The 23214-nt window shown below is 44.4% G+C and overlaps 1 protein-coding gene across 1 annotated transcript in view; it reads left to right on the top strand.

Annotated features, from left to right (window-relative positions):
- Positions 1-21925, top strand: part of col8a2 (collagen, type VIII, alpha 2) — a 78466-nt gene extending 56541 nt beyond the window's left edge. The window contains exons 2-3 of the mRNA XM_080443401.1: positions 8131-8324; positions 16270-21925. Of these exons, the coding sequence (XP_080299527.1) occupies positions 8174-8324; positions 16270-18173 (2055 nt within the window). The 5' untranslated portion in view covers positions 8131-8173 and the 3' untranslated portion in view covers positions 18174-21925. The remainder of the gene's footprint in view (positions 1-8130; positions 8325-16269) is intronic.
- The last annotated feature ends 1289 nt before the right edge of the window (positions 21926-23214 follow it).

Genomic DNA, 23214 nt, shown 5'->3' with positions numbered 1-23214 from the left:
AGGGGATGCATGTGTGTGAGCTTGGCATGGGGTGTCGTACATCATCTCCTCACCTCGGTCTGGAGAGACACAGAGAGATGGATGATATTGGCGTATCAGTGGCTCTCTTAGACCAGGTTTGGGTTTGATGAAGGAAGGGGACAAACTCTCTCCATCTCTGTCTCTATATTTTAACAACATTAACCTTGGCATCCCTATTTTGGGCATGTTGTTATGTTTAATTTATACACGTTGTACGCAGGTGTGTTGCAGCGACAATAACTGATCTATAAGCTGAACGAGCCGATGTAAAAGCTAGAGGTTAAATGTTATCCTTTATCCGGCTTCTGATCGGTATCAATAAAGGTAAATAAAGGTTACAAAATTAATAAATATATATATATATATCAGCATAGTTTTCGTAGACATTTCCAAATACTGTGTGTGCAACAGACAGACAGACACACATAGACACACACACACACACACACACACACACACACACACACACACACATGCGCGTGCAAATGACACTAGTAACCCTCAGAGGTTGAATAGAGCCTGGAAAACGTGAAAGAATGCGAGGGAACAGGGTGTGTGTTTGTCATATGTCACATATTGACATATTAGTGGACTGTGTCTGATTGATGTATGGCCCCTGAACGTGCATGTGCTGCATACGTATACGTGCACCAGCATGTCGTCAGTGGAAGTGTAAACAGCTTGCGTCACACCTCGGCGGGTCCCTGACAACTTTAAATGGATCATTTATTTCTAATGACTCCGTTAAGCATGGAACCAACAGGAGAGAGGCTGGGCAGAGTACAGGACCTCTTTTGTGGTTGCACGTTAAGGGCCAGTATTTTCCTGAGAACCACAGAGAGAGAGAGAGAGAGAGAGAGAGAGAGAGAGAGAGAGAGAGAGAGAGAGAGAGAGAGAGAGAGAGAGAGAGAGAGAGCAATTTAACACAGTGGCTCTCAAACCTTTTCATGTCAAGTACTCTCAAATTGATATATGTATTTGGCCCTGCGGACCACCATTTGAAAATACTTTGTGCCAGGAAAGGGACCCCAATAAGTGAACATATGTGCTGTTTAAAATGTAAACAATTCTACATGCTCACAACGCATGTGCGACACGTTGTGAGCTTGTAGATCGGCTACTATTGAGTATCCGAAGTATATAGAGTTAAAGTGGTTAAAGTGATTTATATGATATATTAACCAATGGAACCCCCCCAAGGACCCCTGGGGGGTCCCTGTACCACACTTTGAGAACCACTGACTCAACGCTTCATTACACTTTCCACTCGTTGACAGCTAACGGCGTGACTGTTAATGTGCCATTTACGCCATGCAATATAGATGCACACAAATTGGTTTGCTGCCAATTTTCTGACGGCATTTGAGCACACATAAATACTCTCACATGCCCTCATACATACATACACACTTCACACATACACCTTGAATAGCCACACTGTTCGTCCAGGAGCTATGTAGTCATCAGCAAGTGATTATTTACACAAACAGCACTGAGTAATTCGGTGTGCAGTTCAAAGCCGCCACAAGCTGAGAGGCCGCAAACCAACTACTACTCTGCGTTACACCGGAAGGGTGTTCACGGCCCGGGTGCCACTCCGGGCTGCGAGAGGGATTACCTCATTCAGAGAAAGGTGATTGTCCAAATAAAATCCTGCACGCTCAATTTCCTCTCCCCGCCCTCACACATACTCACGCCCTCAGACTCAATAAGCGCTGTGTGCCTCCGGCCGCCAGTCTTCACTTGAACGCTACTCTCAATTTCTCCCTCTGCCATCAATCTCTCTCTGTCCCCCCCCCCTCTCTCTCTCTCTCTCTCTCTCTCTCTCTCTCTCTCTTTCTTAAACACGCGTAGGACAAAGCACACACAGGTCAATGGTCAATAGTGCTCTATGTCGTCAGGAACAGATGTTTTAGCAATACACGTTTATGTTGGTGTGTATTTTAAAGAATTAAAGTTTGCAGCTGCACATGTTTTCTATGCCAGTGTGGAAAATGACATAGCACTAGCATGTCTAGACCACAGACTGCATCATCATCATGTCTCCCAAGACCACAGGTATATTATGATTAGAATTCTGTGTAGGTCGTTGTACCCCTTCCTCATACTTGGTGGCAGACAACGCATAAATGTCCATATTCACACAAGCAGCCATTTCAGCTCTGACATCATGCAGGGAGGTTTCCCACTGCCCAAATATGACATTAGTGTAAAATGGCCACCGTGTGAATATAGTCAATGGCGCGAGAGAGTTTAAAGTTTCAAAAGGTTTGCTTGTCTTGTCAGCTATGCTGAACAAAGGGACGTCACTGTGGTTGAATAGGAGCTGCGCAGGACCAACGTGGGTTCAGGCAACGGTTATAGCAATAGCAAGAGTATTGGTTATGGTTGCGGTCGAGATTCGAAATGGATGTATCGGCCATAATGTGCGGTTGTGGTTCGTGTAGAGTAACCAACTGCGTGGTTGTGACCGAAAGTGCAATCACGACCTTGGTGTTTTCATAAAAGACCAACCTGGCATTATACGGTGTATCGTGGTCGGGTGTTGATGTCCTCCACTCAAGCAGCTGCTCAAATGGCCGCCACTAAAAACAACCCATCTCCTCCTCTTCCCTCCACGACATAGTATCCCCACGACCAACTTCACAGACGGCTCCTCGTGTCGAGGAAATGCCTGATAGACCCTGGCTGTGTAAATGGCCTGCATTATAGCCCCTTTATCCAAAGCACTTTACAATCTGCGTTCACACACATTCACACACCAACGTTGGATGCAGCCATGCAAGAAACCACCCTCATCGAGTGCAGTCCGGTGTCTTGCTCAAGGACACTTCGACACAAAGCCAGGAAGAGCTGGGGATTAAACAGGGAAACTTCTGATTCCCTAGCGGCCCCTCTACTGCACAGTACAGCACAGTACATGCCTGCCACGTGAAGGGAAGCATAGACAGAGCGTACCTTCCACCTTGCTTCCCCAAAGGCAAAGCACTGCTGATTTCATTAGAGGACAGACGGAGCACTTAGGTAAGTGTCTGCTTGGCTCGCGTATGTGTCTCTTCTTCTTCATGCTTCTCCCCCCCGGTCTGGGCAGACAGGCCACTTGAGCTGCTGGTGAGTTGGGGGTTTGGAGGCCCACAGAAGTCCGCCTTGGCTGCCGGAGCCCTGCTCCGTTTAGCAGCATCTCTGTTCCAGCAAACTGGCACCCGCCACATGTCAGAGAAAGGCATCAACCGCAAACCACAGGTTTTTGTCTCAAAACGCAGGTTAACCAGGTGGTTTAGAGATAGACTTGTGCGTGTGTATGTGTGCCCGTCTGAGAATGCGATGGCAGTGCAAAAATGCTTGTTGAAATAGACGCTATTATAACAGGCATTTTTGCCAACATGTGTCTTTGTGTCTGAGGTGTAGGTTGCATATGTTCTGCAATATTTGACAGCTGTCTTGAAGTAGGCACATCAGACAAACGACGGAATGCCAGTTGCTGGCCTGGCAGGGTCCCTTAGCCCCGTAGATCAGCCGCCATAATATCCTCTTTCTCGCTAAAAACAATTTTCTGTTCTGTTTCGTATTTCTGGAGCTGTTACTGTAATGTCTAGTCCACAGTGGTTATTTTTTTCTCTTAAATCTGGTTTATATAAAGTGTCACCAGTCTGCCAAACGAGTTTTTTTCTTCTTCGGCAGTAACTTTGGATGCCGCTCATGTTTAAAGGCTTAGGAGAAGGCTTTGATTCCTTCACTAGACCCTCTCTCCCTTCACATTTCAGTTATGTTATGGTTTGTTTTGAATGGCCCGGTATCACGTGAAAATGAGGGGAAGTTAAACTGTTTGGGTATTTTTAAGACACCCTGTATAACCACTTAGCAGGAGTATGCATGCGTGTTCACTCACAAAAAGTTATAATTTGTGTGTGTGTGTGTGTGTGTGTGTGTGTGTGTGTGTGTGTGTGTGTGTGTGTGTGTGTGTGTGTGTGCGTGTGCGTGTGTGTTTGTCTGAGCCACGGTGGCCTGACCAGTAGGGATTGCGTGAGACTTTTTAACTGCGTCTGCAGAACTTTTCAACAAAAACATTTGATAAACAGATTGTGTGGTGGTCTGCAAACTCGTCTGTGTCTGATCCCCGTGTATGCACTGCATCTGTATTTGTGTGTGTGTGTGTGTGTGTGTGTGTGTGTGTGTGTGTGTGTGTGTGTGTGTGTGTGTCGCCCCAGTCCATTGGAGAGAGGGCTTGACGCCTACAGGATGGTGGGCACCCAAAACAGCCATGTAAATTACCCCTACCACAAAACCACAGACCCACAGACCAGCTTCCCTGCCAGCCAGTCAGCCAGTCGGCCAAACAACCAAATACTGGGCTACCAGCGCTGCTCAATCCCTCTCCCTGTCTCTCGGTCATGCTGTCTCCAGCTCCCTTTATCCCCCCGCGTCTTTCACTGTCGCATTTTCATTATGATTTGGCTCCATGTAGTGTGAGGGCTTTTCTTAGGTGCTGACACAGATTACACAGACGCACAGGAGCACAAAGCATGGACACACACACGCGTGCGCGCAGACACATACGTAGAGCATGTAGACATGACTAATTACAGAAAAACTTGCTTGGGGCTTTGAAAACACATCTGTAAATGGCTGTTAAGCAAGAATTTGACCGCTGAACTATGTGCTCGCTAGTGCAAAACAACCTCATATGACGGCACGAGAGGAGCTGTTAAACAGGCCCAGTCTCAACACACACGGTGGCAAACAGCAACACCTTTACTTTTTGGCTAGTTACGAGCCGAGGCATGCTGCTTTGACCTCCCGATTTACTCCCTGCTCCTGGCACAGATTGCAGTCATTATCCAAGTTGTCGTGTTTTTGTTTTACAATAAAAGTCCAAATACTTTTGTGTATTGGTAGCGCCACATCATAAATTGCTTGCAACTGAACTCTGCACTCGGTATCTGAAGCCAAAGCCAGCTCGCTGAGGACTTAACGGGACAGGCCAGCCTAGCGCGGCTGTGATATTACCATCTGAGTTATGACTGGACAAAACCAGCTTGATGTCTTCCAGAACTAACAATAATAAAAAACATTACACGGCACAATAGTGTAATTCAAACCGCCTTGGTACCACTAACCTGTGGAAACACATGCGGAAAGGGGAGCTCTGCCATTGTTCAGAACAAACTGGAAAGCATAAAGATGGAGAAGAAAGCATAAGGGTTGTGTCAGCTTACAGTGCAGGAGTCAGAGAGAGGTGGTTTATCGAGACAGAGGATGGGATGGTACTTCTGTGTCATTTAGGATAGGAAATAGAAGAAGAGCAGCCCTGGGATTGTCATAGTGAGGTTGCCATGGGTGCAAGGTAGCCTCGTTCCCAGTCCTTTCTCATCTCAGAGGAGAAAAGGCCTGGTTACGACCTAATGCAGAGCGGGACTTCCGCCGTACGTACTTCCCCTAGAAACTGTCTTTTTCGACCGTTTTACATTCCATGCAAGGGGAATGTAAAAAGATCTGTAAAGCCTCAACGTAACTTCCTTGGGCAGCACTTCCACCAAATTCCAGTACTTCCGTTAAGACACTCAAACGACTATAGGTCTCGCCCAGTGTGGGTGCAAGGCCAAAGTGGGATACATTAGTGTATGTGTATACTATAGACTGGACAGGACAGGATCTAAGTAAGGAGAAAGGAGTCAATTCATGTTTATTTACAACATGCTGGTAAAATGTTGTAACAGAGTGCTTTTACTTAAACATTCTTTCACAAAGCAAGAAAAACAAAGACAAGGGACAAGAATTGGAACAAACAAACACTACAAAAACAAACATGACTTGAACATGTTCTTACACTCAGGTAAAGACCGATGCTGAATTGATGTTTGGGAGAAGAATACGCCATAGGTTGAGAACCATTACTTCAGAATCACTGCCAAAACTCCTTGATCAGAAAATGATTGATTGATTGATTGATTGATTGATTGATTGATTGATTGATTGATTGATTGATTGATTGAATACTTTATTAACACAATTATTAACAGTACAGGTAGTACTGTTTCCATTGTGGTCCATTACTCATATAAGTAACCTGGATGAGTTCAGGGGCCATATGAGTTGTTGGGTCTCAGCTGTGTGCCTGCATATACCGCAGTATATGTCTACTGTATAGGTATTCAGTCAGCTAAATAACAAAAAGTAATTAAATGGCCATTTTGCACCTAATTCCCATGTTCTGACGTGAGGAGATCATATAGAGTGGGGGGGGGGGGGGGAAATACCCTATTTCTTCTGTGTATTTCTCCTGAGAAATGCAGAGGTGTACGTCCGATGATGCAAAGTGACCCGCTTGACACCATTGGCGTACACTTTCACATATTGCGGGAGAAATACACAGAAGACATAGGTTATTTTTCCCCGCACTATGTATCATTGAATATCATTGCTATTCAAAGTGGGGTCCGGGGACCCCCAGGGATCCTTGAGGAGTTACGGGTCTGTAACTGTGTGTGTTCACATGGATTTTGTACACTCTTAGAGATAAATCAACACTGAGGAGTTTACAGTATCGATCGGGGTCTCAGAGATAAGAAATCATATCAAACTGTGGGTTTGATAATGGGATTTGATATTGAAGTGGGAACATTTTAAATGTTTGAGAACTAATATTTCCTCATATCAGAACAATAGGATTTAGGTTCAAAATTGCCGGAATTCCCGTTTAATGACTTAAAAGACTGCACTGGCCTTGAATGTGGGTTTATGTGAATCTGTCACCAATGCTTCGGAAGGAAGCACTTGCCCTTTCCAAACGACCAGACAGGAACTCATATAGGACAGCTGTGCATAGCTTACTGCCTTCCCCTCCCTGCGTGATGTAAGTGTGAGATTGTTGCTGTTTTAAAAAGCGAGCAGGTTATGCCCAGGATCACATTTTGCGTCACGTTATTATCGCAAGGGAGCTCCCGACTGTCATCGGCCCAAAACGCCGGTGAATAGACGGCAGTTCACACCGTAAAATCCTTCATGTTAATTTAACACCGGAGAGTGTGCAAATGGAACCAAATGAACCCATACGGGGTCCATTTGGTTCCATTTGTATATTGACCCTGAGGATTTTACTGTGCAGTTACTAGGTGGGGTTGAAGAGGAAATTGGCCCACTTTCCCACATCATCTCAGGGGCTGCACACCTACACTGATATAGGCACGGACGTGCACGCACGCACACACACGTGCGCGCGAGCGCCACAGACACAGACGCACGCCATCCTCCAGTGGCTTCCTGCTTGCACCTGACCAGGGTTGTGTAAATATTTGGCAGTGGTAACATGAGGATGAAGTGATCACTTCTTCCTGCAGTAAATTAAAGTCAACATGTCCGCCTGTCACACTTTCTGACAGCTATAGCTGGGGTCAAACAGTGACCCGACCAAGCCCACGCCAGCATAGCGGTATTTGAGCCCTACAGTATATATACTGTACTTGCCTATATATTGGCTATCACAGATACTGTATACTCGGTATACCGGTAAGCATATACAGTTGGAGCCTACACATACAGTATAAGAATATCAGCCAATATATTGATATCGGAATTTGTTACTGAAATCCAATATCGGTATCGGCATGAATGATATGGACAGACAGGGACTTCTACATGCATACATGCCCAGCAGTTGCCCAGGAGGTAGAGCGGCCGCTTGTACGTCTTTTAAATGTCTTAATGAATTGAATACACGGGACCACAGTGGAAACAAGCCCCCAGGTGCTTTTTGTGTCGTATCCTTAAAAAAAAATTGTAAACCATACCTCTGTACAATCTGCAAACTGTAAATAAAGTATTCAATCAATCAATCAATGGGAATCGGAAGGTTCCCGGTTCGATCTCGGGCTCCCACTGTCAAAGTGTCCTTGAAAGGCACGCTCGGGGGTCAGCAACCCGCGGCTCTGGAGCCGCCCTAGTGGCACCCTGTAGCTTTACAAAAAAGATATGGACATTTGTATTTATTGTCGCTATAGTAGGCCAAACATGACACAAACATCAACATTAACCGTAATGGGCCACCAGTGGGCTCAGAGGTTGGGAATCGCTATTCAAAACATGTTCTCTTGCTCTCTGTCCTTCCTCTAGTTGTACGTGTGTGTGACGCCTGGAGCCTGGGAGGCTAGTGACCATGCTGCTGGCACCTGTCTGCTTGCTGCTGATGCTGGGGGGCTGTGCTTCGGCCGGAGGCTACCCCCCTATGCCCCAAATGAAGTACATGCAGCCCATGATGAAAGGGCCCATCGGACCCCCTTTTCGAGAGGGCAAGGGACATTATATTGGTAAGCAAAGTGTGTGTGTGTGTGTGTCGTGTGTGTATGCGACATGCGTGCAGTTGTGCATACGTAAGGAAAAGATGTAAGGAAAACAGAAAAACACAATAAAAGTATTTGTGACAACTTTATTAACTCGTTTCAAAGATGCCATCAAACCACTCTACACTTGTCTCTTCAGTTGACAGTATACAATCCGTACAGTATTCCCCATGGCAATAACCCGATAATTTGATCAAATTTCAACTCATTCAAACCATACTGCGCATTGATGTGGTTCAGATGCGGACATCTTCTGCACCCAAAGCTATGCAAGACAAGAATGAAAACACAACGCAGTGACAAAGACAAATAGCATCAAGACACGAGCATTGAACAAGCTCCCTCAACCAGTTGTGGAAGAACAACTCAGATTCTTTTAAACCACTTAAACCCCCATATGGGTAACCGGAGTCCCACAGGGCTCAATCCTAGTGTATTTTCTGTTTTGTGTTATTGTGGGGAAAGCTTACGCTTTAAATTAATTACATTTTTATCCCGCGATTTTGTAACCCTTATTTTTCACACGGTGCCAATTTTCTAAGTGATCCTGGGCGCTACACTCCCCTCACCAGCCTAGGGAGGCCAGGGCCAAGCTCATGCCTCCTTCAAAGCATGAGAGCCAACTGACCTTCTTGTCACCTGACAGGGGGGAGTTTCCCTGGTTGGACGTAGCGCGTGGAAGGAACACGTTATTCCAACCAGTTCCCTTCCCCTCCATCAGGTGCCCGGCTGTCATGGGGGAGGCAGTATAGCGACCAGGATTACTACATGTTTTTGTGAGGGTATTAACTACCCTGAGAGACTCGGGGAGAACATGCAAACTCCACACAGAGTAGGCCCTTTCGCCAACCCCACCTAGGGTATGGGCGCTGATGACGCGGAGGAGAAGACACGCCCCCCAGCGCCCACAGCGTCCCCGGCGGGAATCGAACCGAGGACCATCTAGCTGTGAGGCGACAGCGCTACCGACTGCGCCACCGTGCCCTCCCGATCTGCACAATCTGCTATTTTCAGCGAAAGCTTTCCCCACAATACGGATGCTGGGGTTTAAGTGGTTAATATAAACGTAGCAATGGGAAAATCACCTGCAAATTGTACTTAAATACAGTACTTGAGTAAATGTACTTAGTTACATTCCACCACTGCCCACACAATCTGGGAACCCATCGCCAACTGAAAATGAAAAACAGCGCCCTCTGCTGTTTGTTCTATGTCTGTTGGCTCTGGGCGGAAGAAAACGTAACGCCAGTGCACAAGGAAACCGGGGTTTAGGTCTGCCTTCAGCTTTCACTTCCGGTGGGTGCCACTATGTTTTCATTCCCACTAAGAATATTTCTACACGGAACACTAACACCACTTCTCCCAGAGAACATGGATCGTTTTGGTTATAAGCCCACTTGTTTCTATGATGAAAGAGTAAGTTAAAATGTGAATATCTTTCCGTGGTTTTGTCTGCTCCGCGGACGCTATTGTTAAATTAGTTTGGGTTTGTTTCGAGGGGGAAAGATCGACGGACATGTGAATCCCACCCACTACATTTGATTGGGTAAAGCGCGGCCTTCTTCCTGATCTGAAGGCACGCCCACTTGTAGCCCAGTGTGTACATGTTATGACGAGCCTTCACGACAGATTCCAACGCAGTGCAGAATCTGTTCTTGAGAGATTACTGCCCACACAACCCAGTCTAAGAAGTGTTTGATATGGACATGGTCCCAGGGAACAGAGACAGATACATTTTGTGTGCTAAAGTTGTGGGTTTATTGGATCTCCACGGGCAGTAAAGAGTAGCTCGGTGGAGTGTGTGTCTCTCTCTCTCTGTACCCCGTGGGTCCGGCGGGATTTGGCAGGTCTCTCACCATAGGCCTGATGGAGGTCTGATTGCCCGCTGTTTGGCCGAGCTCCATGCTGGCCAGTTGTTTCCTCCCACCATCTGGATGCTGTTACCCTGCTGTTTTTCACGTTTTGTGCGGGATAGAGAGAGAGAGAGAGAGAGAGAGAGAGAGAGAGAGAGAGAGAGAGAGAGAGAGAGAGAGAGAGAGAGAGAGAGAGAGAGAGAGAGAGAGAGAGAGAGAGAGAGAAATATAAATTGTCACACACATTTGTATTACTATATACTACACTTGTGAGGGCAAAACTTTCAGGAAGGCAGTTTTGGTGTGTGATATTACCGCACAACTAGCATAAGTGTAAAATAGTGAAAACTAATTTAAAAATCATATTTAACCTTTAGGCAACCATTATTCTTGTGAGAACCAGGTAAATGGTCGTCACAATGTCTATTTCTCTAATTATTCCTATACTTGTGGGGACATTTGGCCCTAACACACACACACACACACACACACACACACACACACACACACACACACACACACAAAAACTGTGGCTGTAAACCAGAACAGTCACATCATTACCAAACTTGACTCCGTTTGTGCATCACATGGACGACACACCCATGAGGCCCCTGCTTTAAAACAAATTTCCTCTCTCTCATGACAGACACATTCTCAGTAAGTTGCCGTGAAATAATGTTTGACAACGGCACATTCCAGGAGTCACATTCAGAGGAAGTGCAGCGAAGCGTTCCGAAACCTTAGATTCCTGGGAATCGCTCTCAGAGATAGCACAGATACTGACCTGAGTGCACGTCCATAATCTAAAGGCATGCTGTGTTTGGTTGCATGGCTAAGAGTGTGGCTCTGAAAGGAACTTGGGACTCCACCAAGTGAAAGGCTTTTGTTGCTCATGTGAACATTATGCTGTTACCGCCACCATGTGGTCAGAACGTCTCATTGCATGTTGGCCAGCATAGACAACAGAATGGCAGTGGTGTAAAGTACATTTACTTAAGTACTGTACTTAAGTACAATTTTGAGGTATTTCCAATTTTCAGTACTTTTACCTTTACTCCACTACATTACAGAGGCAAATATTATACTTTTACTCTACTACAATTATTTGAAAACGTTAGTTACTAGTTACTTTGTAGATTGTTATTATTATTACAAAACATACATCAACCACTATATACATTTTGGCCATTTAAAAATAGCCGATCTACAAGCTCACAATGCGTCGCGATGCATTGTGAGCTTGAATATCTGCTATTTTCGAAAGATTTTTATACATGCTGATATGAATACAGAATGTGTTTTGAAACTTTATTAGTCCATTATGCTACAGCACTTTTGGAATGGCCAGTGACCTTCATCGATCATCAAAGAGTCAACTTGTCACAAAAAATATATATTACCATAAGCCTTAAGGTCCTTGCACACTGGTGCGTCTTTTCGTTGCGTTTTATTTTTTTTCATTGTTTTTTCAATTTTTTTCATTGTTGTAAAAAAAACGCAACGAAAAGACGCACCAGTGTGCAAGGACCTTTACTGTATTTTTGTATTTGTAAAATGTTCAAATATGTAACCCATTGGCTGTGGGTAGGTAGCTACAAACTAGCTTGCAAATAGCAAAATGTCTCTTTATGCACCACATTAATGGGTTTCAGTAAGCACAAAGTATGTAATAAAACTATTATATCGCTGCTGTCGGGCAGAAACCTTGGTTCTCCATATTCTTTATGTTTTTTCATAAATCAATACCCTACTTTGTCATGGAACAGTGTTGCACAAAGGTAACAAAAATAGCCGATCTACAATCTTGGCTATTTCCGCTACTTTTTGACAAAGTTTGAAAGTGAAAGTTAAAGTGGTTAAGTGTGTATGTGGGTTTCATAAATATTGAACCAATTGATTTGTTGATAAGGGTTTGTTTCCATTGTGGTCGTGGTTATTCAATTCATCCAGACATTTAAAGACATTAAATAATATACAATACTATACAAGACAAGACAAGACATCATCAACACTAGTAGCAATACAATGTATAGGCTACAGTAAACAGTTGGGGGCTCATTTCTGGTGTTAACATGCAGTGCAGCAGCAGGAGAGTATGAATGCTGGAGCTTGACATCAGCATGTGCGAATGATGATCTACTACTCCTGAGTGGTCCAATTCCCTGATTGAATTTGCATCAGTGTTAATTTTGACAGCAGATTTTGATTTAGTTTAGTCATAGTCTTTTGAATAAAATGTCATTTAGTTTTAGTCATATTTTAGTCATCTGAAAAGTTTTAGTGTTGACAGTTGATTTCGACCAAATCAACCGTACCTGAGTCGACTAAAATCCTATGATCTTTAGTCGAGTAAATCTACAGTTGATTTTGTGGACAAAAATGTGTTTTGGCAGGCCTTGATGGCGTCCTAATGGCAGATTTTACACTTGGTTGCATGCTAAAAATAGCCAATCTACAAGCTCACAACGCGTCGCAGCGCTACGCGCTGTGAGCTTGTAGATCTGCTATTTTCAGAGCGCAACACCAAACATAAAATTACTTGTCTAGAGGGGCCGACTTGGAATCGGAAGGTTCCTAGTTCGATCCCTGGCTCCTCCTGGCTGCGTGTCGAAGTGTCCTTGAGCAAGACACTTAACCCCTAACTGCTCCCGATGAGCAGGTTGGTGCCTTGCATGGTTTCCTCTGCCAACTGTGTGTGACTGGTTGAATGTGAAATATATTGCAAAGCGCTTTGGATAAAGCAGACACATTAATACTACGTGTGTGTGTGTGTGTGTGTGTGTGTGTGTGTGTGTGTGTGTGTGTGTGTGTGTGTGTGTGTGTGTGTGTGTGTGTGTGTGTGTGTGTGTGTGTGTGTGTGTGTGTGTGTGTGTGTGTGTGTGTGTGTGTGTGTGTGTGTATAGCCTATTTTTAGCAAGTTGAGGGCAACTTTTACTGTTAGGTTGCTGAAAAAGATATGTTGAACTAGGCTCACATCAGCATTCATGAGTCATGAACTATTTAAACTTATAGGTTTCTTGTGTATCTATACATTTGCTGACTGTGTCAGGCTGAGAAAAACCCCGCCTCTGAAGTTAACATGGAATCTTCAGCTTTTAGAGGTTGTAGTGTGTACTTTCAGTCATTTCGGACGTTTGCAATGCTGAATCAGTGCAAAATAGCTCACACTACATAATGGATATAATTATACATAATTATAATAAATTTTCAAAGATGAACAAAAATGCAACGCAATCAATATAGAATGTGGTATCTTGTGATGACTGTGGTCCCGGGAAAGCCTGACAGGGATTGGAATTGAGGCTGCTCCCAAAAAAAAAACGTGTTAAAATGAGGATCCATGCCCAAACAATTATTTGCATGACGAGCATGCTGACATCAGCAGCATCGACTGCAGGCTTATCATACTAAAAGGAGCATGTCACCCATTTTCCACCCATCTTCATATAATTGGTCCTTACTAATGCTCATTGCTCTCTGCTCTCACGTTCCTGACAGTCTTCAATATATAGAGTAGAAATGGCTTACAATAATCTTCACAAAACAAAGTTGCATTTTCCTCACGTTTTCTTTCATTTTAAGTGTACTGCTGTTGACCATGCTACAAGCACTGAGTGATGGAATGAGCCTAAACATCAGATAAGTAGGTTTGAATCCCTAAACCGGCTAGGAAAATCTAGTCAGGCAAAAAAGAATGAGCCTTGCTCTTCTATGAAAACTACCTTCAAGGTGCTTTTGAACCATGGATTTAACCCTCAGTTGCCACGGTCTTTAGCCAAAAGTACCACCGATAATGTTATATGAGCCTTAGAAATGATATGCTGCCAGGCCTGCGTGCCAGCATGTGTCGCAATCATGATCAGGCCTACAGCCATGTGACATAACACAAAATATCAAAAAGGAAAGTTGATCATGTACAAAGTTTAATAGACAGATCGCTAAGCCTCACCCCACAATAGCGATTGTCCAATGCTAGCTTAGTAACCGTTGCTAACCACCATCATGTTATTCAACACTCCCATTCATACCATAGCAGTCACTGTAATCTACCACACACATACCGGTAGGCCCTTACATCTAGAGTTTAGGCCGCTACGCGGTCCTCACACCTACGTTGCACCGCCGATCCGACCGATGTGTCTGAGTCAAAAGTGTCGAGGGCTTTGTCTGAGTAGACTGTGTCCCTTTTGTGCCCATACAGTATATCTCTGTATCTGTCTGGAGATCTGAAGATCCATATATGCCTATATATGGACATATCGGTCGGATCGGTGGTTCTGGACAACCTTATCGGGTTTGATTATGGTTATGTCTGAGTCAGAGTGACGTGGGCGTGGTCCTGCCTATATATGGGCGTCTCAAGTTTGTTTGTGGTTATGTCTGAGTCAGAGTAACGTAGCCGTGGTCTTGTCTATACGGGCGTATTGAGTTTGTTTATGGTTATGTCTGAGTCAGAGTGACGTGGCCGTGGTCCTGCCTATATGGGCGTATCGGGTTTGTTTATGGTTATGTCTGAGTCAGAGTGACGTGGGCCGAGCGATTAAGTCATACTTGTGCATTCAAGTGGCTCTCACTCCCTCACTGTTTATTAGTGGATAACATATTACATACAGTAGGCTACATGTTACATAGAGAATGATGCCTAGGCTTTAGTCATGGAATAACAAAACTGAAATTGGTCAAACATTTGTCTTGTGCTTCATTTCTTTTTGTATCTGTTGTGCTACTGAAAAATGGTGGTGATTTATACTATACAGCTATTCTGGTGGAAGAATAATAGGGAGACAATTTATTACATGTGGGATGATTACCTCCTGTCCATTGACTTTCATAGTACAAAACATTACTTGGACTTTGCAGACACACCCAGGCAAAGTCAGACCCCTAAATAAACAGTGCACATTTGTGCACTGTTGGAAAACAGAAAGGCTCACTTATTCCACAGTGAAACACCATATTATATTTAATTCAAGAACTATAAAAGTGGCATATATTCTACTACAACAAAACTATTGATAACATTATTAGTCATTAAGATTACACAAATATTAAAACGCATTATGTTAATAGGCTATTATGCTACATATTGTCATTAGCCAATGATTTTTGTATATATGTTCCTTTGTTTGTCGGAAAAACATTTGCCTGATGAAGACCTATAAGGTCGAAACATTGCATCATTAATCAAATTGTTTGGGAGCTTTAAACCAGTGTGCAGATGTTGTAACCTTCTATAAGATATGAGACAACACAGCATTGTAGGCGTGGTCAGACGTTGAGGGAGAAGGAGCGAATTTTGATAGGATGTATTAACCAGCAGTTGAAGGTGGAAAATTAATAAACACGGGGCAACTATATGACACTTAACTGACTAAAGAATCAATCTTTTACGAACAAGCTGCCAGAGACCAACGACCACTGTTTCTGTTCCGACTCGGTTTGAAGTCGGTTTTACAACCTTGCCGATTTACAACGCTGTTACTGCTGCAGTGCTGCTCTACCTGGATTATACTCTCTTTTCAAGCACAAGATGTCATAAATTATCTTGTGCGAAGAGAGAGAAGTGAGAGGAATTCTGTTGTTTATAGCACTGGTACAGAGCTAAACGAAATGCATGTGACACAGCGCTGCTGACAGAACCAGCTCTTCAGACCCTATAAGAACGGTGAAACCATGCCCCATCGATAAACAAAATGTATATTAATTAAACATGCACACATGTCACGCCGGAGCAACGTACCAAGTGAGCAAAGGAACAGGAAAACAGCAGATTTAGCTCCAAAAGTAGCAGCAAGCTACCAATGTACAAAACTATGAAGAAATGTTCTTATATTATTGTTCCTATAAGAAGCAACATGCCCCTTTTAAGTCTATAGTTAAAACAAAGTATTTTCTCTAACTTTTTCAGACTGAATCCTCCATTATTTAGAGATAGCTATTATTATTTTAAATTAGCTAGCTGTAGGTTTTGCGGTAGATTCAACAAATGTCATTAATGTCGTCAATCGATTTTCTAGAGATTTCGGGACTAATAGTTGATGATTCCTGTCTCTTTGTAGATATGCCACCCATGATGGATGTGAAAGGAGAGCCAGGCCCCCAGGGAAAACCTGGGCCAAGAGGACCACCTGGGCCAGCAGGGCTTCCAGGGAAACCTGGATTGGGGAAACCGGGTCTCAATGGTCAGTCGGGTCCCCAGGGACCTCCAGGTTTTCCAGGAATGGGGAAGCCGGGACTTCCAGGTCTCCCGGGAAAGATGGGGCTAAAGGGGATGTCGGGGATGAATGGCGAAGTTGGTCCTCGTGGTGAACCAGGCCCCAGAGGTCTTCCAGGCCAACCCGGGCTCCCTGGCCCCGCCGGCCTGTCTCTGAATGGGAAACCTGGGCTCCCTGGCATCAGGGGCCCTCCTGGTTCCCGTGGAGAGCTAGGGTTAAAGGGTGGCCCTGGCGCCCCAGGTGATCGTGGGCTCAGGGGCGAGAATGGAAATGGGAAGCCAGGTCTTCCAGGTATAAGGGGCCCCGCAGGATTGAAGGGCAGTCCAGGACTACCTGGACCTCCAGGTATTGGCAAACCAGGACCAAACGGATTGTCTGGGCAGCCTGGCCACAAAGGTGATCAGGGGCTCCCGGGAGGACACGGAGAGCCAGGAGAGGCCGGAGGGCCAGGTCTGCAGGGTCTGCCGGGCCCGCCTGGGCTGGGGAAGCCTGGCCTAGATGGTTTACCAGGAGGACCAGGTCCAGTTGGTCCAAAGGGTGAGGCGGGGACCAGGGGATCTCCTGGGTTTCCTGGGTCTCCTGGCTATGGCAAGCCAGGTCTGATGGGACCAAAGGGAGACAAGGGCCATGGTGGGTTACCCGGGCTTCCTGGGGACAAAGGAGAACCAGGAATGGAAGGTCCAATGGGAGACGTAGGACTTGATGGACAGTCAGGACCTCCAGGACTTCAAGGCCCCATGGGGCTCCCAGGAAAACATGGATTGCCTGGATTTAAAGGTGATTTGGGCCCACAGGGGCCTCCAGGTCTGCCTGGACTTAGAGGTGATCAAGGCCCCAGTGGTCTCTCTGGAAAACCTGGCCTCTCTGGGGACAAGGGTCTCCCCGGTCCTAATGGGGCTATTGGAAAACCTGGCCCCAAAGGTGAGGCAGGGCATGTTGGCCTACCTGGTAATCCAGGTTTGACAGGTGCTCCAGGGCCTAAAGGTGAGACAGGGTTTCTGGGGTCCCCTGGACCCAGGGGCCAGTCAGGTATCCCTGGCCTCCAGGGTCCTCTAGGTCCTATGGGGCCACAGGGCGTCCCCGGTCTTAAGGGTGAACCCGGAATCTCAGGGCTTCCAGGGCTGGGTAAGGTGGGGGAGAAGGGGATTCCAGGTCCACAGGGTCCTCCGGGGAAGACAGGAAACTCCGGGCTTAACGGCATCCCCGGAACGCCTGGCCTCCCCGGACCACCGGGCGCACCAGGAAACGGCCACACAGTCGTGGCGGGGCCGACCGATTCACAGCTGGAAGGGGACGAGGTGCCCGGCGACAGGAAGAGGCCGGTGTACAGTCACGGCGCGCTCTCGGCCTCGGTCGCGCCGGCCTTCACCGCTATCCTCTCCACGCCCTTCCCCCCATCTGGCATGCCCATCAAGTTCGACAGGACCCTGTACAATGGGCAAAATGCCTACAGCACGGCCACTGGCATGTTTACCGCTCCGATGTCCGGCGTCTACTACTTTGCCTATCACATGCACGTAAAGGGAACCAGCTTGTGGGTGGCGCTGTACAAGAACAATGTGCCGGCCACGTACACCTACGACGAGTACAAGAAGGGCTACATGGACCAGGCCTCGGGTAGCGCTGTGCTGGAGCTGAAGGAGAGTGACCAAGTATGGGTCCAGATGCCCTCGGATCAGGCCAACGGCCTCTATTCCACCGAGTACATCCACTCGTCCTTTTCAGGATTCCTGCTCTGTCCCACATAACCCTGTCTTCTCGTTCAAACGTGTTCCTGCGCGGGCGCCTCATTATGGCCCAAAACCTGAAATACCTGCAGCCATATTAGCAACAAAACACCCATAAAGTTATCCATATTATTGCCATCATCCTCATCAGCATCACCCTCAATAACATCAATGAAAAGTAAAAACAGAAGAAAAAAAAACTTTGTGAAAGAAAGATGGAAAATGTGTAAAGGCAGGGGAAGGATACTTCATGCTGTTTTCTGCGTTTCGATGTCTTTCAAATGTTGTTTTTTGTTGTTGTTTTTAGCTTATATTATTATAATTATTATAATTGTCATAATTTTATTTTTTATTATTTTGTCCTTGTCATCCTTGTTGTTGTTTATTGGATTCAAATATTTGAGTGCCTTACTTTGCAATGTGTAAGTAACAAACCTTCCCGTGTGACTGCACATCCTGCCCATTATGTCCTGACACCAATAGGGTGACATCTCTACACCCTGGGAGGTACAGTACATCTCTTCTCCAGGCTGCAGTCACTTCATCAAACTCACAGAACTCACACACACATCCTTATTTAAATTGGGAAAGACCAATATAGGCATGTAAACAACACAGCAATATTATGAAATATACTGAGCAAAAACAGCAAAGCACAACTGTATTCTTAATTCTGAACTGTTAAGTCAAATCAATTGAGTTCAACGTTCAGTATGTTGACATTTAAACAGGAATAGGTGTCTGATGGAATTAGTGGCTGTTGGGTGCTGGTTTCTATAGGCTACTACTTTCTGTATTTCAAAGCCAATCATTTGAAGTAATGGGTTTGCTCAGTCCGGGTCCTGTAAAAGCCATCAAAAACCAACATAATGCATCAACACAGCATTATGTTGTTGTTGTTTTTACATAAAGTATAACATGGATTGAGGTATGTATTCAAACAGTACAGCCTACTTCCTACTTAGTATCAATTGGCTTAAACATGCCATTCATGATGCAAATCCCATCATGGCACGGTAACCCTGACCTGTAACCATTATGTCACCGCTCGCTATGCTTACCACCAAGAAATCACAGAGACCCTGCCATTTACATTACCATACCAAGTGAACAGTCTGTATTGTTATGGCACACACCGATCATAATCACACGCCGGCTATTTTGAGCTTATGCCATACTCAGGGCGCTGGGAAACCCCACGTCAAGTATGATGTAAGCTGGCCACCATGTGAATATGGTCAATTGAAAGCCCCACTCTAACCACATACTACTGTAATTAGGAAGACACCGCAAGCTGGTTTAGAGTGAAATGGGAAATGTAGAAAAAATAGCCACCTTGTTCTTATACATCCTTTTTCAATTGGTCCTAGTTCATCTCAATTTCCACAGATAGTGCCGCTCTTAAGAATTTTGAGGGATGAACTTAAGCCAACCCCACTTGAATATTGCAGTTGTCAGTGATGGAACATCGCAAAGTATCAGATTAGGCAGTAGGAATTGAGAATTGATCTTAATTTTATCCATGAATAAGTCAGGGGACTGACTGAGGCCCAGGTTGTGAAATATAGGTTGCATAACAGTTTACATGCCCCTGCTAGGATTCTGGGACAGGACGTGGCACAGAGGTGAGAGCGGTTTACTCATTGCTTCTGGGTGAGGAATTTGAGTGAGATAAATACTGTGTGAATTCATGTACTTGTATGTCCTATAAGTATCCTTCTCTACCTGTTACTGCGTGTGCGTGTGCGTGTGCGTGTGCGTGTGCGTGTGTGTGCGCGCGCGTGTGTGTGTGTGTGTGTGTGTGTGTGTGTGTGTGTGTGTGTGTGTGTGTGTGTGTGTGTGTGTGTGTGTGTGTGTGTGTGTGTGTGTCAGTCACATTGCTCCCTTCGCATTCAGGCTGTGTGTGTGTGTGTGTGTGTGTGTGTGTGTGTGTGTGTGTGTGTGTGTGTGTGTGTGTGTGTGTGTGTGTGTGTGTGTGTGTGTGTGTTCTGCTTGTGTCACATTGTGTCCCTGGCATTCGGGCCATGTGTGTATGTATGTATTTATGTTACATTGAACCCCTGGCATTCAGGTCGTGAAAGGTTCAGCAAGGATAATGATAAACTTGAGAGCTGTTCCAAAATCTTTAACACTTACATTCCGGTCAATGTTCCACAACAGACATGACTTCAATTATGTATGGGCCACACTTTGGGCTTAGAGGAAGAACACATTAACACACTAAAGGTGCCTTCGCAAGGTAACACAAAGTTATGATTATGTGAATGTAATAAGTAGAGGATAATGAAACAACTGCGTTACACAGAACAAGAAGACATTCTAGACATGAAATTCTGACCGACACTGAGCAGGTTATGTTTTTTATTTTATTTTTATTTTTTGTATGAGTGTCATATTGTTGTGCAATAATTCTGTGCTGTACCAAGTTATAAAACAAAACAACAACAAAAACAGTATGATCACATACAAAATTGTTGCATAGATATCTGTTGACAAGGGCTGCAGTGGCAGAGCTGTTAGGGGAGAGATCAGCATTAACACTGATGGAAGGGGTTTCAGGTTGAAAACGCGGAGGTCATAAAGACTGATTTATACTTGTCGTACGACGGAGCATAAATTAGGCATAATACTGTCTATGTACCTTCATGTGCATCTGTCCAAAAATGATTCCAGAGGAAGTGGTACTGCATGGTCTGTGCACATTGACTATAGGCCTAGTTAATGCTACCTGCATGGTCTCATTCACACTGAATTTAGAACTACCTTATGCCTTAATGATGGAATGTCAATGTACAAGTTTGTGCCAGCCAATCAGTAATATGTTCAATTGGAATGAATGTATTATATTTAATTGATATACATTAATGGCAATTAAGCAACCTCTGATGTTTATACCAATGGCACCATCCCGACTCACTCTGGAAAACCAGTATTTTGCATTGATGTAATGCGAAGAATGCACTCACTCTTGCCCCATTTGTCACAATTACATAAACCTACTCCCCAAAATCAGTTTCTCTATCCTTATTTTTGTGTGAGTCTACTAGACATTTCAAGGCTTTCTCTTGTGTACTGTATGTTGCATTTTTGTTTGTGTGTTTGGTCGTCTCCTATTAGACATTTGAAATGCCGATTTAAGTTACATGTGGCTATTACTCTCTATGTCCTTCATGTTTTATAGACAATGTCACTTGCTTGCAGAGTTTGCCATTTGTGCAAATCATCTAACAAGTGTCAGTAAGATCCATGTACTGTCTCGATCACAAATTTGCTTTGACTTGTTTTCTATTTTTCTGGACAAAAAAAAAGAAAAGAAGAAAAAAATATATATAAAAAGTCTTGCTTCGGTTCTTAAGGGATATTTGTTTGTTTTAGTTTTCGATAAATACAAACGGCCATTCCCATTTGCACATGAAATTAATGAAGTATTTATACATTTGTGATAATTTAATAGGAATGCCAAAACCGACCACCGAAGCCTAGAACGTATAAATGATATTTAACACCATTGCTGAGTTAAGAGCATTTACAGTTATGTAGTTAGCATTCTAGCATTGTTTGTGAAGGATTATTTGTGGACTTTTATTTTTTTTGTGTAATGTACAATGTATCAACTTATAGGTTTTTGTCTTATACATGGCTATTGCGTGCACTCTATGCAATAGAATTTGGGTATTAAATGCACTCTTTTTAATTGAAAATGTTTTGTCTGCTTATACAAAATCTACAGTACTTGATTGTATTGATACCACATCAATAAATACTTTCTTGTACACCTGTCTCTGATCTTTTTTCTTATATTTCCTTTGTGTGCTTCTTATCTTATATTAGATAATATAATATAAGATAACTTAAGGTAAGATAAGATAAGATCCCTTTATTGATCCCGGGGCAATTGCAGGTGTCATACTGGCAACAGCAGTAAGAGTGGAACACAGGAACAGGTAAGAAAGAAAGAGGAAGAGAAAGAGTCAAAAGCCAATAAAAGATAGATAAAGATAAAAGGAAACTAGAAAAAGTGTTCCTCGGAGCACAGGCCACTGCCAGGTCAGATAGGTTATTGTGGGTCAACAATGTTCGGAATTCGCCAATCAGGATGCAATGTGAAAAATCATATTGATTCTTCGTGATCACTTGACTATAGAGATAATGTGTACCGATTTGCATGATGTTTGGACACAATTTGTAGGAGTAATGTAAATAAAAATGTTTTACAAAATTCGGCCTCCTGGTGGCGCTATAATAGGGCAATGTTAAAAGGGTGTCATTTGTTCCTCAGCGTAGTGCGAATGTGCGTGCAGTGAAAAATGCAGGGCAAAGGTTTTTCCTTAGCCTCTAGGAGTGCACATACAAAGTTTTACACAGATCAGTGCAGTTATAGGTAAAAACATGAATCAGGCTGTTAGCGCCACCATGAGGCTGATTTGAACATTTTCAAGTGGCATTTCTTCCTTCCAAAATTTCATGGACATGGCATGCTGTGTTCATGATTTGAGGCATTTTGTTCAAAACGGAGCACTCCTGAAAACTTTGGAAGCTTAGCCAATCACGATGGAATATGAGAAATCTGACCCATTTCGTTTTATGACTATAGAGATACTGTGTACCGATTTGATGTTTGGACAACATCTGTAGGAGTACTGTCAAAACATGTGTTTTGCAAAACTCTGCCTCCTGGTGGCGCTATAACAAGCCCATGTGAAAGTTTTGGGGCAGAGGTTCTGCTCTGGCATCCAGGGAGTGTGTGTGCACAGTTTCGCTGCGATCAAGCCAATGGTGCCGGAGATTAGCTGTCCACGGACGGATGGACGGACGGACGGACGGAAGGACAGGGTGCAAAACATAGTCTCGGCCATGCCTTTCGGCCTGGCGGAGACAATATTAGTTAGAATTAAACACACAAGACATCTGCACAGGGTCTCTGGATGACCATCACATAAGCATAAATATACAGTATATCACCACTCACCAGTGAATATATGACTGACTATCAACAGCGTACTGTTTGTACAGGGTCAACAGGCTTCAACAGTGAATATCTGTGGTAATATGTACAGTCTAT

Source organism: Gymnoscopelus braueri (genome assembly GCF_963280865.1).
Source record: "Gymnoscopelus braueri genome assembly, chromosome: 11".
In the NCBI taxonomy this organism is placed as follows: Eukaryota; Metazoa; Chordata; class Actinopteri; order Myctophiformes; family Myctophidae; genus Gymnoscopelus; species Gymnoscopelus braueri.
Note: the sequence above shows the minus strand (reverse complement) of the source record. Positions and strands in the feature narration are given on the sequence as shown.